This window comes from Pelophylax lessonae (assembly GCF_965119305.1).
Source record: "Pelophylax lessonae genome assembly, chromosome: 5".
In the NCBI taxonomy this organism is placed as follows: Eukaryota; Metazoa; Chordata; class Amphibia; order Anura; family Ranidae; genus Pelophylax; species Pelophylax lessonae.
In genome coordinates, this window is record NC_138772.1 from 132748632 (window position 1) to 132765479 (window position 16848).

Sequence of the window (16848 nt, forward strand, 5' to 3'; positions counted from 1 at the left end):
ATCACACAGAGCGGGGATCGCTTGTTGTGACCGCTTTAATTTTGTTTGCCTAGTGGTCACAGTCACACAAACTCACCACTCCTGGACCAGCTCCTTTGACCGCACACTGGTCTGATACCGGAACGTGTGACGTCTATCATGGGAGCCGGTCCAGGAGGTGGGACTTTGTGTGACTAAGCGCCAGGAGATTCAAATCAAAGCTGTCGCAGCGGGTGATCCCCCCCCCCCCCCCCCCCGCTGTGTGTGATCCAGCCCTCTCTCCTCTTCTTTTCCTCCTCCACTCGTCCCTCTGATCCCCGTACACTGATTAAGCTGTGCTGATGGGCACTGGTGAGGTCTGGTAGGCTGCATTCATGGGCACTGATAAAGGTTTTAATGTTTAGTTATGCAACTTCTGCTTAAAACATTTCACAATGTACTTTCATGAGATAATTTCTGAGGGCGTGTTTAGGGGCAGGGCAGGGTAGGGGTTTGGTGGGGCAAGTAGTGGCAAGTAATCCTTAAGGCCTGGCTAGCAGCTCAGGACTTGAAATTTTGAGCCCTGTGTGGTATGTATGTATGTGTGTGTGTGTATATACAGCTGCAAGAAAAAGTATGTGAACCCTTTGGAATGATATGGATTTCTGCACAAATTGGTCATAAAATGTGATCTGATCATCTTAAGTCAAAACAATAGACAATCAGTCTGTTTAAACTAGTAACACACACTATGAAATGTTGCCATGTTTTTATTGCACACACCATGTAAACATTTACAGTGCAGGTGGAAAAGTTTGTGAACCCTTGGATTTAATAACTGGTTGAACCTCCTTTGGCAGCAATAACTTCAACCAAACGTTTCCTGTAGTTGCAGATCAGACGTGCACAATGGTCAGGAGTAATTCTTGACCATTCCTCTTTACAGAACAGAACAGTTCAGTTCAGCAATATTCTTGGGATATCCGGCGTGAATCGCTTTCTTGAGGTCATGCCACAGCATCTCAATCGGGTTGAGGTTGGGACTCTGACTGGGCCACTTCAGAAGGCGCATTTTCTTCTGTTTAAGCCATTCTGTTGTTGATTTACTGCTATGCTTTGGGTCATTGTTCTGTTGCAACATCCATCTTCTGTTGAGCTTCAGCTGGTAGACAGATGGCCTTAAGTTCTCCTGCAAAACATCTTGATCAACTTGGGAATTCATTTTTCCTTCGATGATAGCTATCCGTCCAGGTCCTGACGCAGCAAAGCTGCCTCAAACCATGATGCCCCCACCACCATACTTCACAGTTGGGATGAGGTTTTTATGTTGGTGTGCTGTGCCTCTTTTTCACCACACATAGTGTTGTGTGTTTCTTCCAAACAACTCAACTTTGGTTTCATCTGTCCACAGAATATTTTGCCAGTACTGCTGTGGAACATCCAGGTGCTCTTGTGCAAACTGTAAACGTGCAGCAATGTTTTGTTTAGACAGCAGTGGCTTCCTCTGGGATATCCTCCCATGAAATCCATTCTTGTTTAGTGTTTTACGTATTGTAGATTCGCTAACAGGGATGTTAGCATTTGCCAGTGACTTTTGTAAGTCTTTAGCTAACGCTCTAGGATTCTTCTTCACCTCATTGAGCCGTCTGCGCTGTGCTCTTGCAGTCGTCTTTACAGGGCGGCCACTCCTGGGGAGAGTAGCAGCAGTGCTGAACTTTCTCCATTTAGGCTCCATGTACACGGGACTTTGTAAATGGCCGTTTAGGAGCAGTTGGGAGTTTTTTTCAGAAGCCCCTGAACCCACCTACATGTTATCTTATCTGTCCATGTACACAGGGTCATTTACAGGCAGTTGAGTTCAGGGACGTTTTTTGGAATGCAATTATTTGCATTCGAACGTGTGTTTCCCAGCGTTTCAAACACAAAAACGCGACCAAACGCGATCAACGTACGTTCAGCCACGTTATACGTTTTTTTTTTTCTTCCATTCAAAATCAATGGTTCCCTATGGGAGCCTATTGATTTGAATGGAAGGCGCACCGCAAGTCGGATCAGGATGATCCGACTTGCGATGCAACTTGCGCTGTGAGAATCTTGAGGGGGAACTCCACGCCAAAATGTGAATAAAAACTGCGTGGGGGTCCCTCCCCAGGTTCCAAACCAGGCCCTTTGGGTCTGGTATGGAATTTGAGGGTAGCTCCACGCCGAAAAAACGGCGTGGGGTCCCCCCCAAAATCCATACCAGACCCTTATCCGAGCATGCAGCCCGGTAGGGCAGGAAGGGGGAGGGGGATGAGCGAGCGGCCCCACCCCCCCTCGGACCATACCAGGCCACATGCCCTCAACATGGGGGTGTGTTGGTGCTTTGGGGCAGGGGGAAGTCTTCACCCCCCACCCCAAAGCACCTTGCCCCCATGTTGATGACAAGGGCCTCATCCCCACAACCCTGACCGGTGGTTGTGGAGGTCTGCGGACAGGGGGCTTCTCGGTATCTGGAAGCCCCCTTTTAACAAGGGTCGCCCCCCAGATCCCAGACCCCCTTCCTATGTGAATGGGTAGGGGTACACTGTACCCCTACCCATTCACCCCATAAAAGGCAGTGTATGTAAAAAACGACAGGAGACGTTTTGGAAAGTTTAATAAAAATCTTCATCCGGTCTTCTCCCCCTCCGCTCTTCTGGTCTACTGCTCTTTTGCCCTCAGCTCTTCTTCTTCCTCCGGTCCTCCTCAGACTATGTCTCCGGTGATTATGCCGGTCTCCGGTCTCTGCAGGTTGTTATATAGCCATTGTGGGCATGGCCGCCAGGTGACGTCATCAGGAGACCCCACCCCTTCATGTCACAGATGACGTCATCGTCTTAAAATCAATAGGCTCCCATAGGGAACTATTGGTTTTGAATGGAGGCAGAAAAAACGCTGCTAAAAGCAACATGGCCAAACGTTCAATAACGCCAATGGAAAAAGTTACTGAAAGCACGTTTAACAGCTGCTTTTTCCCGGCGTCAGCATTAGCTTTGCAGCTCATTTTTTCTAACGTCCCATGCAGTGGCGGTTCTACATTAAATTGCTCCCCGGGCAAGACTCCCTCCCGGCGCCCCCCCCCCAAAAAAAAAAAAATAACATGACAACATAACAATAAATACAGAGTGCCACGGCATTGTTGCCCCCAATAAATGCAGAGTGCCACAGCAATGCCCCCAATAAATGCAGGGTACCATAGCAATGCCCCCAATAAATGCAGAGTACCATAGCAATGCCCCCAATAAATGCAGAGTGCCACAGCATTGTTGCCCCCAATAAATGCAGAGTGCCACAGCATTGTTGCCCCCAATAAATGCAGAGTGCCACAGCATTGTTGCCCCCAATAAATGCAGAGTGCCACAGCATTGTTGCCCCCAATAAATGCAGAGTGCCGCAGCATTGTTGCCCCCAATAAATGCAGAGTGCCGCAGCATTGTTGCCCCCAATAAATGCAGAGTGCCGCAGCATTGTTGCCCCCAATAAATGCAGAGTGCCGCAGCATTGTTGCCCCCAATAAATGCAGAGTGCCGCAGCATTGTTGCCCCCAATAAATGCAGAGTGCCGCAGCATTGTTGCCCCTAATAAATGCAGAGTGCCGCAGCATTGTTGCCCCCAATAAATGCAGAGTGCCGCAGCATTGTTGCCCCCAATAAATGCAGAGTGCCGCAGCATTGTTGCCCCCAATAAATGCAGAGTGCCGCAGCATTGTTGCCCCCAATAAATGCAGAGTGCCGCAGCATTGTTGCCCCCAATAAATGCAGAGTGCCGCAGCATTGTTGCCCCCAATAAATGCAGAGTGCCGCAGCATTGTTGCCCCCAATAAATGCAGAGTGCCGCAGCATTGTTGCCCCCAATAAATGCAGAGTGCCGCAGCATTGTTGCCCCCAATAAATGCAGAGTGCCGCAGCATTGTTGCCCCCAATAAATGCAGAGTGCCGCAGCATTGTTGCCCCCAATAAATGCAGAGTGCCGCAGCATTGTTGCCCCCAATAAATGCAGAGTGCCGCAGCATTGTTGCCCCCAATAAATGCAGAGTGCCGCAGCATTGTTGCCCCCAATAAATGCAGAGTGCCGCAGCATTGTTGCCCCCAATAAATGCAGAGTGCCGCAGCATTGTTGCCCCCAATAAATGCAGAGTGCCGCAGCATTGTTGCCCCCAATAAATGCAGAGTGCCGCAGCATTGTTGCCCCCAATAAATGCAGAGTGCCGCAGCATTGTTGCCCCCAATAAATGCAGAGTGCCGCAGCATTGTTGCCCCCAATAAATGCAGAGTGCCGCAGCATTGTTGCCCCCAATAAATGCAGAGTGCCACAGCATTGTTGCCCCCAATAAATGCAGAGTGCCACAGCATTGTTGCCCCCAATAAATGCAGAGTGCCACAGCATTGTTGCCCCCAATAAATGCAGAGTGCCACAGCATTGTTGCCCCCAATAAATGCAGAGTGCCACAGCATTGTTGCCCCCAATAAATGCAGAGTGCCACAGCATTGTTGCCCCCAATAAATGCAGAGTGCCACAGCATTGTTGCCCCCAATAAATGCAGAGTGCCACAGCATTGTTGCCCCCAATAAATGCAGAGTGCCACAGCATTGTTGCCCCCAATAAATGCAGAGTGCCGCAGCATTGTTGCCCCCAATAAATGCAGAGTGCCGCAGCATTGTTGCCCCCAATAAATGCAGAGTGCCGCAGCATTGTTGCCCCCAATAAATGCAGAGTGCCGCAGCATTGTTGCCCCCAATAAATGCAGAGTGCCGCAGCATTGTTGCCCCCAATAAATGCAGAGTGCCGCAGCATTGTTGCCCCCAATAAATGCAGAGTGCCGCAGCATTGTTGCCCCCAATAAATGCAGAGTGCCGCAGCATTGTTGCCCCCAATAAATGCAGAGTGCCGCAGCATTGTTGCCCCCAATAAATGCAGAGTGCCGCAGCATTGTTGCCCCCAATAAATGCAGAGTGCCGCAGCATTGTTGCCCCCAATAAATGCAGAGTGCCGCAGCATTGTTGCCCCCAATAAATGCAGAGTGCCGCAGCATTGTTGCCCCCAATAAATGCAGAGTGCCGCAGCATTGTTGCCCCCAATAAATGCAGAGTGCCGCAGCATTGTTGCCCCCAATAAATGCAGAGTGCCGCAGCATTGTTGCCCCCAATAAATGCAGAGTGCCGCAGCATTGTTGCCCCCAATAAATGCAGAGTGCCGCAGCATTGTTGCCCCCAATAAATGCAGAGTGCCGCAGCATTGTTGCCCCCAATAAATGCAGAGTGCCGCAGCATTGTTGCCCCCAATAAATGCAGAGTGCCGCAGCATTGTTGCCCCCAATAAATGCAGAGTGCCGCAGCATTGTTGCCCCCCAATAAATGCAGAGTGCCGCAGCATTGTTGCCCCCAATAAATGCAGAGTGCCGCAGCATTGTTGCCCCCAATAAATGCAGAGTGCCGCAGCATTGTTGCCCCCAATAAATGCAGAGTGCCGCAGCATTGTTGCCCCCAATAAATGCAGAGTGCCGCAGCATTGTTGCCCCCAATAAATGCAGAGTGCCGCAGCATTGTTGCCCCCAATAAATGCAGAGTGCCGCAGCATTGTTGCCCCCAATAAATGCAGAGTGCCGCAGCATTGTTGCCCCCAATAAATGCAGAGTGCCGCAGCATTGTTGCCCCCAATAAATGCAGAGTGCCGCAGCATTGTTGCCCCCAATAAATGCAGAGCGCCGCAGCATTGTTGCCCCCAATAAATGCAGAGCGCCGCAGCATTGTTGCCCCCAATAAATGCAGAGCGCCGCAGCATTGTTGCCCCCAATAAATGCAGAGCGCCGCAGCATTGTTGCCCCCAATAAATGCAGAGCGCCGCAGCATTGTTGCCCCCAATAAATGCAGAGCGCCGCAGCATTGTTGCCCCCAATAAATGCAGAGCGCCGCAGCATTGTTGCCCCCAATAAATGCAGAGCGCCGCAGCATTGTTGCCCCCAATAAATGCAGAGCGCCACAGCATTGTTGCCCCCAATAAATGCAGAGCGCCACAGCAATGCCCCCTTTCAATGTAGAGATGGCATGCCAGAGTGCCACTTTTCAATGCAGAGCGCCAGCGTTCCCCCCGACCCGTCCGTGCACTTACCTCATAGTCACTTCTCTTCACTTCTCTTCAGTCCTCCCGCGGCGCCTCCTCCTCGGCCAATGGTGTGGGGTTTGCCTTTCGGCCAATCAGGAAGAGGGAGGACCCGCTCCCTGATTGGCCAGGAGGAGGATCAGTGTGACAATAGCGAATTTTCATTCGCTATTGTCACTCAATGGGCGGGCTCGGGGGGGAGCAATGCTCTGCTCCTCGGCTCGGCTGCGGCGATTTTAGGCATGGGCGAACGGGGCTCGGGCGGTCCGGTACCATTTGATCCGCAGACCGGTACCAGTCCGCGGCCCGGGCATGCCGCCCCCCACGTGGTATGAAAAAATGCCGCTCCGGGCGGCTGCCCCGTTCGCCTGTGCCTAAAACCGCCACTGGTCCCATGTACATGGAGCCTTATAGACAATTTGTCTTACCGTGGACTGATAAACAGCAAGGCTTTTGGAGATACTTTTATATCCCTTTCCAGCTTTATGCAAGTCAACAATTCTTAATCGTAGGTCTTCTGAGAGCTCTTTTGTGTGAGGCATCATTCACATCAGGCAATGCTTCTTGTGAAAAGCAAACTCAGAACTGGTGTGTTTTTTTATAGGGGAAGGCAGCTGTAACCAACACCTCCAATCTCATCTCATTGATTGGACTCCAGTTGGCTGACATCTCACTCCAATCAGCTCTTGGAGATGTCATTAATCTAGGGGTTCACATGCTTTTTCCACCTGCACTGTGAATGTTTACATGGTGTGTTCAGTAAAAACATGGCAACATTTCATTCTTTGCGTATTGTTAGTTTAAGCAGACTGTGATTGTCTATTGTGACTTAGATGATGATCAGATCACATTTTATGACCAATTTGTGCAGAAATCCATATCATTCTAAAGGGTTCACATACTTTTTCTTGCTGGTGTGTGTGTGTGTGTGTGTGTATATATATATATATATATATATATAGTAAGACTGCAGAAATGAAGATAAGAGATGGTCAAAGACTCTGGATAAAATACAGGAGGTGCTCAGCAACTGTGGACATGATACAAAAGATGGTTAGAGACTCAAGATACGCTGCAGTGGATGCTCAGAGACTGCAGACACGCTGCAGGGGATGGTCAGATTTCGGACATGATACAAGTAAACATTTACATATGTAAGCTGTCTAAATTGATAGCACTAGATAAATGCCTGTAATAAATTAAACTATTGCATACAGTAGGGAAATGGTTAAAGACTTATGTTTATTTTTTTGTGGTTTGTGTCCTATTGGAGAGCTTTACCTTTACTTTCTTTTTTGGAGATGCAACAGGAAGTTGGAGAAAATTTCCATAGAGTAAGGAGAATTTTGCCATTTTAGAAAATTGCCCCCAAGAACAGGATAACCCTCACCTTCTGTGAAAAGCGGCACAATTTTGGATTTTTCATCACTTTCGGTCTCTTGAATCTTCAAAGTGGAATGATAAAGCATTAACATGAGAAGTTCTAACATTTCCTGTTCTGTTAAAAAAAAAAAAAGGAAAAGATTTTGGATATACATAGATTTTAAATTATTACAAGTTTGCAGGTTTGCCCAGGAAAGATTTAAATGTGCCTTATTTAGCTTTACTACTTTCTTATTCTAGCGCTTCAGCATGGGTCATATGAGAGGTCACTTGAAGTCTGACCTTTTCTTGCCTGTCAACTGATTCACCTCACATACTGATTAATCTGCTTCTGAGTGTGCAGCCTGTGAGGCCTAGTCTGAATGTTAAGATATCTCTTTGGTTCTGAGGCCATTGATATCTCTTTGTTAAAGTGACAGTATTGCGTGAACGTGGCCTTTTATTCCTGTAAACCAAAACTGTTATTTCAAGTTGAAGTAATGGCTACATATAGGTATGCTTTAAACCACTGATTCCCCTTTCTACTACCTATCATGTATAGTGCTGGTAAAAAAAAAAAAAAAAAAGAAAGGTCTATGTGCATACTTTCATTCAATCTGCATCGGTCCCATCATGTGATGCAAAATCTCTGACTCCTCTGTGTCATGGAGCACCTGTCAATGGGGCTGAATCGTGGGAGCCATTATGTCACCCACTGGCTTTCATTCCGTCTTTTGTCAGCGCTCCCTCCTTATCCCTGCAGCAACTGTTCTATGACACAGGGGGGGGGCAGAGCTACTGGAGCAGATTGAAATAAGGTATTTACAGACACTTTTTACCTGCACCGTACAGCATAGGTAGGAAGAAGGGGGAAAGCAGTGGTTTTAAGCATGTTTACCGTATATGTAGTCTTTATTTCCACTTTAACACATGTATGTAATTACTTTACCTCGTTAATAAAAGTAAATTTTCTCATAAGACCCAAAGCGTAGACAAGGTCAGAGCAGGGGGCAGGGGTCTTGTATCTAAATTGCTGCTCTTGTCACAAAATTATTTCCTAATTGATTAAATATAACTATTTACCCTGCCGCAGTCATTGCAGGTTTAACTGCTGTTTGAAGTACTTATTAAAAAATTATTTTAAGCATAGTATACAAAGTTAATGCTAAATATTGTTTTCATTTTCCCATTAGGTGTATGTGAAGTGTCATTTTGATTACAATCCATTTAACGATAATCTCATTCCCTGCAAAGAGGCTGGTTTAAAGTTTTCCAAAGGAGAAATACTACATATAGTTAACAGGGAAGATCCAAACTGGTGGCAGGTAAATACATCTATACTGTTTTTTTTTTTTTTTTATATGGTTTCTGTGCGGAACAGGTAGGGCCCCTTGCACACAGGGCATCTAGCCCCAGTGTGTGAGATTCCAGCATTTTAGTGTTCCCAGGTGGCACAAGTGCAGCGTCCAGCTCCACTGAAATTTGCTCCATCTATGGCCGGCCTTAAGTCTGTATGTGTTCAGGGATGTATGCCAGGATTGCAGGTATTTTGTGTTCCAAGTATTCTGTACAACCCTGAACACAAAGGGCCCTAAATGTGAGTAGCACTCAATAAAAGTAATTAGCTCTTTCCAGCCACAGTGTATTTCAGCCTGCCATAGACTTTTGAATAGCTGCAAGCATTAGGGCTAAGTGCTAGACTTGTGCCCTCCCGCAAGCACTAAAACACTGATTGGAGATACAGGAGCTAGATACTCAGAATAAAGGTGTAGCTGAGCATGGTAGCCAATCCTCTTCTAACTTCAGCTTGTTCAATTAGGCTTTGACAATAAAACCTGGAAGCTGATTGGTTTCTTTGAAGAGCTGCACCAGATTTTGCACGATCCAGTTTTTGTAAATCCACCCCCTGCGCGTGCAACGGCCCTTAATTCATGCTGCCCTGTTGAAACTTTACAATGCACAATTGAGTTCCTGTGGCATGGATGATTTTACTGTACCTGCACTTTTCTCATCTTTATAACCTAAAAAGTGTTAGGCTGGCCTTACCTCATTGATGGACCCTTCTTATTGAAATGAATATTTTAGATGCCAAAAGTCAGTAGCTGTCAATTATAGGCAATTCAAATACAAGGATATTCTTTTTAATTTGCTCTACAACTGCCTATATGCAGTAGGTTAAGCATTAAAAATATAAAATATTTTAACAAACCTATAGAGTCACAGCCCTGGGTAAAGAATTTGTGTTGTAGAAAAAAAACTGGTTTGTTATAACGCCCCATGGGCAAGGAGCCAGATAAAATATTTATACTATTACTCTCGTAATCCTTATAATAGGATTTCTTTACCGGTTTTCTGATGAAAAAACCTGTTTCATAGCATTAAAAAAATACCTGCTGGTTATTGGGCTCTACCGCCTTGCTAATTAATGAATTTGTTTACCATTGTATTACATATTGCAGTGCACACTTAGCCACACAATGTTCTTTCCACTCTCCTTTCATTCTCTTTTTTTCAAATACAAGCATTGTCTGTCTGATCAATATAGCAATTACAGCTCTGTTCTTAAAAGATTGCACCCATCCTTGTTCAGTGCCTGACATGTCAGCAATTTTCCTGCTGCACTCTCTTGTCACCGTTGTGTCTGTGTGTGTACATAATAGTTTTTACTATAAAATAATACAGCATATTTTCTTTGATCTTGTCTGGCATGATGCTTTTAGCTTTTGGTGTGTTTGGTCATACACCAGAAAATCTGGATATTCACTTTTAATAACCCCTTAAAAGTGTTTAGTCTTTCTTTTTTGTTTATTTTTTTACTATTTTATTATAAATCATTTTTACAGACATTTCCTAGAGGACTATAGCTACCGGCAGTGAACGGGTGAAAAGAGCCAGTCAGGCTGGTTGTACTGAAGTTGATCAAGTACAACCAACCTACCCGTGGACAGATCGAAAAATTTCTCAAGTTCGGCACTTCTCTCTTTGGTGGCATTCCCTGTTTTTTTTTTTTTTTTCATGGATCTTCTTTGCTTCTACCCAGATCCTCTCGGGTGCACATTTTGGCCCCCTTTCCCCTCTTTTTCTCATTTTTTTTCTCAGGGGTTTTCCTGTTTTTTGTGGGTCTTTTCTTGCCTGTTTTGTTGACCACGATGCATCAGTAACTTTTTCTGGTTTCTGGCTCTGTCATTCTATACTTATCGCTTTCTTTTCCTACACTTACTTTTGGAACACTTTGTACCTATATATTATTTCACCATACGAGCAGTACTATGGATTTCAATTAAGTATACACTCTCTTTATTTTTTGATAGATATCCTTTTACGCTGCTACATGTATTACTATCTATCTTACCACCTATGCCCACACTTCTGCTGTGCGTGGTGTGCTTTGCCTTGTCCGCCTGGTCTGTGCACCCTCAGGTCCTGGGAGGGATACCTATGGTCATGTCCTGCCTCCAACGCCCAAAACAACCTGAACTGTATTGTAAGTTTTGGGGATATGGGTGCTTGGTCTCCCTCTCCCTTCATCCTCCCAGCTTTTAATAAATCTATCATCTTTGCAATTTCCTATATACGTATATATTTTCTGCAGATATGCATTACACACCTACTCCTGAGGAAGTGGCAGATCCAGTCCACGAAACGCGTTGAGCCTATCTGATGCAGCGATTATATTATCATATGTTTAGATACTCTACTACCCCGTGGAATTATGACGTTGTTTTTTTATCTGGGTTTGGGGATCACTTATCAGCTCACACACATCTTCAATATCCTGTAACATGCAATGTTTTTTTTTTTTTTTTCATTTTTATGCATCAATAAATGTGTTAATTTATTTTCCTACCAGCCTTGTCATGTCTCTCATTCAAAGTCCCATCTCTTGTTTATGTATAATTCAATAGGGATGGAGGTGCATGGCATGTCCCACCTTGCACCTCATATAAAGTCCCACATCTCCCCCTCCTATCATTTCAATAGAGAGGAGTTCTGTCTAGAGCGATGCCTGCCTGGCTCCTGGTATGGTGAGTAGCTGCCCCCGCCCCTCCTACCCGCTTGAAGGGTTTTGGGTGGAACGTGAGCTCCTCCTTGGGGAGGTCAGAACCCCGCCTTCCCCTCCTTCCTGCAGGCACCTGCTCCCCCCCCCCTCCCATCCACATATGTTGGAGCTGTTTAGATACAAGGACAAATATCATTCTGGCCAACGGAAACAAGTTTAGGCCGAAACACTTTGTCAACTGTAAAACTCCATAGCTGAACATCCGATCTGTCCTTCTGTCACTCAGTCACCTCCCCCCACACACATCAGTAAGCACCAGGCATACATTAACCCCTCCCTCTCGAATAAAATTAACCCCTTCACTGCCAGTGTCATTTTTACAGTAACAGTGCATATATATAGCACTGATTACTGCAGTAATGTCACTGTCAATGTCACTGGTACCCCCAAAAGTGTCAAAAATGTCAGTCAAGGGTCCGATCTGTCCGCCGCAATGTCGCAGTCCCGCAAAAAAATCGCAGATCACCGCCATTACGCGTTAAAAAAAAAACACCAAAAATGACAGAAATCTTTCCCGTAGTTAGTAAACGCAATAACTTTTGCGCAAACCAATCAAAATATGCTTATCGTGATTTTCTTTTTACCAAATATGGGTAGCAGAAAACAAATTGGCCAAAAATTAAAAAAAAATTTGATTTTTACATTTTTTTGGGGGGAATTTCATATAAAAAGATGTTAAATATATTATTTTTTCAAAATAAACGCTCTTTCTCTTACGTCCTCCGACAGTCGCCGCCTCTTCATATTCGTCACATATGGGTATTAGACTTTGCTCCGAAGGAGTAGCTAGGCAACAGAATATGTTAACATTAAAGCTTTTAACATATCCCACCCTCAAGGGGTGGTCCCCTCAGTCAATACCCTCCTACTTCCTGCAACCATATCTCAGCTGTCTAGCTTGTCAGGAGTGGCTGGCTTTTCCTGTGCTGGGGCTTTCTGCCCCAGACTCTTTCTACTTTTTGAAATTTTGTTTGAGTTTTCTCTCTACCTTTACTTAGCTGTTATTTTTGTCAGCTTTAGTTAGTTCTTCTGATGAAGAGGATCATGCGGGCTGGGTCTCGGGCTGATCCCCCTGGTCGCAGGTCGTGGGTCAGTGGCTTCCCAGCCTGCCATCGAGCGTTCTGCCAGGTAACGCTCCTGGCACAGTGAACGACCCATCCCTGTTCGGTGCAGGGATGATTGGTGAGGTGGCTACCTCACTGGACGCTGTGCGGTTTCTTAACCCACATTTGGTGCGTCTTGAATTGCGACTCTCCCTGCCTCATGTGCAGCGGCTTGTTCGCCTGTGCGGGTCCCCCACGCCATTGAGAGGTAAGTGTATCTATGTGGGGACCTGTCTGTCTGGGGGGGTGTCAGTCTGGGACTGTGTAACCTGCCTCTATTCACACTGCTTGTCTCCCTATCTCTCGGCTGCATGCTGTGGGCTGCAAGGGGGGGGGGGGGAGCTGTGTGACACTGTGTGTCAGTCTGGTCAGTGTGAGAAGCTGTGTGCTGTGGGGCATGTTTTTTTTTGGCATGTTTGAGCATATACAGCGATCGCTGCGGCGATCTGACATGTATTCCTATACAAGGATGTCACGTGTGCTTTGCTGCACTGTGGAGCGGCGGTTTCGGCGCCAAACGGCGCCATTTTGCCTACACTCGCTCCGGCCGCATGTTTTACATGCATGGCGGCCATTTTCTTGTAGCCTACATAGGCTTTCATAGAGCGCCCTGGCAGCATCACTTCCTCTTTCCAGGAACACCGATCGAGGCAGCAGCAGCGGCGAGGGTCTCCTCAGGTTTTATCCTTCTGTTCTTGCTATCCATTGCCTGTGTTCAGTTTGCATATTCCCTGTGGGGGTCTCATTGTGCTTGAGTGTGGTGCGGTGGGCTGCGCTTGCCGCGCTTGCTTAAAGGGGCAGTTAACCCTTTATTGTCTGGCATTACAGGGGCAATGGATTCTCAGGAGGGCAAATTTCCTACCGCCTTGGTGGAAAGCCAGGGGACCGCTGTTTCCCCCCCAGGGGGGGATTTAGCCACTATTGTGGCTGGCCTTGCTGCTCAGGTGCAGATGCTGGTGGCTGCTCAATCTACTAAAAGACCCAGAATTGCTCTTTCCTCTGATTCTGAGGGTGAAGGTGATGGGGTTATTATGGCGGGGGCCTCCTTATCGGGGTCCCGCTCCTCCCTAGATCTAGTGGGGTCCGAGGTGGAGGCTGAAGTTGAGGGGGTTGATAATTCTCCCCCTGGCTCGCCTGAAGAGCTTGCAATCATGGATGAATTGATTGCTTCCATTAAACAAACACTGCGTTTGCAGGATGAAGTGTGTCCCCCCGCTGCATTGGCGGCCTATGGGACGCAGAGAAAACGCAGGACGCCGCAGGTTTTTCCCTGCAATGATGATTTTCAGCGCGCTGTTAAGGATCAATGGCGCAATCTGCGCAAACCTTTTGCTGTACCAAGTAGGTTCAAGCTGCGTTATCCTTTCTCGCCTTCCACTGATGAAAGGTGGTGTGTGCCTCCCCCAGTGGATCACGCAATTGCGGTTTTAAACAAAGCCTCTGCGATTCCTGCAGAGGATTCCCCTGTGTTCCGTGATGCCACGGATAGGAGACTGGAGTCTCTTGCCCGTCATACTTATTCTGTTACGGGCTCTATGCTTAAAGCTCTGTTTGCTTCTCTCATGGCGGCCCAGGCGATCGCAAGTTGGACGCAGATGCTTAGGCGCGTCCTAGTGGCCGACTCGGCCTCGCCGGCGACCCTGGATATGGTGGATCAAATCCACCAGGGTGTCATGTATCTGTGTGATGCGGACCTGGACCTGATTCCATTGGCTGCACGTGTGCACAGCGTGGCGGTGTTGTCTCGCCGCCTGGTTTGGTTAAAATGTTGGTCGGTGGACCAATCTTCACGTAAGACCTTAGCCAACCTGCCTTATGATGGGTCTCGCCTTTTTGGGGAGTCCTTGAATGTGTTGATTAAGGGGATCACCGGGGGTAAGAGCACTCTCTTGCCCCATTTCCCCAAGGCTAAGGGGGCTTCTGGGAAGAAGCATGCTAATTTTCGGCCCCCTCAGGGGTCCTTTCGTGCCTTTCGGCCGCACTACAAGGGCAAGCCGTTCAAAGGTCAAGGCTCTCAGAAGAAGCCCTGGTCTGGGAAACAGAAGTCCGGCCAATCCGGATCTGCAGCCCATAACAGTTCGGCCTGAAGGGGCGCCCTCACCCAGTTTTGGGGTGGGGGGACGCTTTCTCGGTTTTCTTCAACCCTGGTTGACCCGTGTGCGGGACCGATGGGTTCAGGAGATCGTTCGATCTGGTTACAAGATCGAGTTTCTCTCTCGGCCGGAGAGCAGATTTTTTCCCTCAAATCTTCAACTGTCTCCAGAGCATTTGCGGGACCTGCACCTGGCGGTGCGGGACCTGAGGGCTCAGGGAGTGGTGGTTCCGGTGCCTCATCGGGACAGATCTCGGGGGTTTTATTCCAATCTGTTCACCGTGCCCAGAAAGGAGGGCAAGGTTCGTCCAATTCTGGACTTGAAGGCTCTGAACCGCTCTGTGCGGGTTCGCAAGTTCCGCATGGAATCCCTGCGGTCGGTGGTGGCTGCCCGGGTTCCGGGGGAATTCATGGCCTCCATCGATTTGAAGGATGCGTATCTTCACATCCCCATTTTCGAGGGTCACCAGAGATTCCTTCGATTTGCCATTGCGGAGGATCACTACCAGTTCGTGGCGTTGCCTTTTGGCCTCGCCTCGGCTCCGCGGGTCTTCACCAAGGTGCTTGCACCGGTTCTGGCATTATTGAGGGCCCAGGGCGTTTCTGTCCTGGGGTATCTGGACGACATTCTGGTTCGGTCTGCGTCCAGCTAGGGTCTGGAGAAGGACCTGGCTGTCACGATGCAAACTCTGCAGGAGTTTGGTTGGACGATAAATTTTCCAAAGTCGACACTGAGTCCGTCGGTTCGTCTTCCCTACCTGGGAATGATTCTGGACTCGGTGCAGGCGAAGGTCTTCCTGCCGGAAGACAAACTCAGAACTCTTCAGGAGGAAGTCAGGTCCCTCAGGGACGTTCCGCACTCGTCTCTGCGGACGTGCATGAGATGTCTGGGATTGATGGTCTCGGCCTTCGAGGCGATTCCCTTCGCCCAGTTTCACACGCGGGGTCTCCAAGCGGAGATCCTGTCCAGGTGGGACGGGCGACCTCAATCTCTGGATCTTCAAATCTCGTTGAATCATCGCACCAGAAGAAACCTTCTGTGGTGGCTCCAGTCCCCGATGGTGTCCGGGGGCAAGTCGTTTCGTCCTGTCTCGTGGACGGTGATCACCACGGATGCCAGCCTGTCGGGCTGGGGTGGTGTTCTGGGCGTTCTATCCGCCCAGGGAACTTGGTCGGAGGGGGAGTCTTCCCTTCCGATCAACATTCTGGAATTGCGTGCGATAAATCTGTCTTCATCGCTGGACGGACCGGCTGCAGGGCTGCCCGGTTCGGGTGCAGACGGACAATGCCACGGCGGTGGCCTACATCAACCACCAAGGGGGCACCAGGAGTGCCCGAGCGGCTCGAGAAGTGGCCGACATTCTGTCTTGGGCCGAGACTCATGTCCCGGCGATAACGGCGGTTCACATTCCGGGAGTGGAGAATTGGCAGGCGGACTATCTGAGTCGCCAGACCCTGGATCAGGGGGAATGGTCTCTCCACCCGGCTGTCTTCCAGATGTTGTGCGCGAAGTGGGGTCTTCCAGATGTGGACCTGTTCGCGTCTCAACAACAAGGTGAAATGGTTCGTGGCAAGGACGCGCGACCCTCGGGCAGACGCGTCGGACGCGTTAGTGGCCCCGTGGCATCAGTACAGGCTGATGTACGCGTTTCCACCGATTCAGTTGCTGTCCAGGTTCCTTCGCAGGTTACACTCGGAACACAGCACGGTGATTCTTGTGGCACCGGACTGGCCTCGCCGGTCCTGGTACGCAGACCTCGTGAATCTGGCGGTCGACGCTCCGTGGCGTCTGCCTCTTCGAGACGATCTACTGTCTCAAGGACCGATATACCATCCTGCTTTACAGTCGCTGGCTTTGACGGCCTGGCTGTTGAGACCGAGGTCCTGAAGGAGAGGGGTCTCTCTCCAGAGGTCGTTCATACTTTGATCAACGCGAGGAAGTCTTCCTCGGGGAAGGTTTATTACCGTACTTGGAAGGCCTATTTTGCCTGGTGTGAGTCCAGGGGGTTTTCACCCCGCACGTACTCGGTTTCCCGTGTGCTGTCTTTTCTTCAAACGGGTGTTGATCAGCGTTTGGCGCTGGCTACGATAAAGGGTCAGGTGTCTGCACTGGCCGTTCTGTTTCAACGTCCCGTGGCTTCCAACTCCTTGGT

At 48.4% G+C, this 16848-nt stretch overlaps 1 protein-coding gene across 3 annotated transcripts in view; it reads left to right on the forward strand.

Annotated features, from left to right (window-relative positions):
• Window positions 1–16848, forward strand: part of PALS2 (protein associated with LIN7 2, MAGUK p55 family member) — a 311218-nt gene that overhangs the window by 215449 nt on the left and 78921 nt on the right. For all 3 annotated transcript variants that reach the window (XM_082259378.1, XM_082259377.1, XM_082259376.1), the window contains exon 6: window positions 8634–8765. In XM_082259378.1, coding sequence (XP_082115504.1) covers window positions 8634–8765 — 132 coding nt within the window. The remainder of the gene's footprint in view (window positions 1–8633; window positions 8766–16848) is intronic.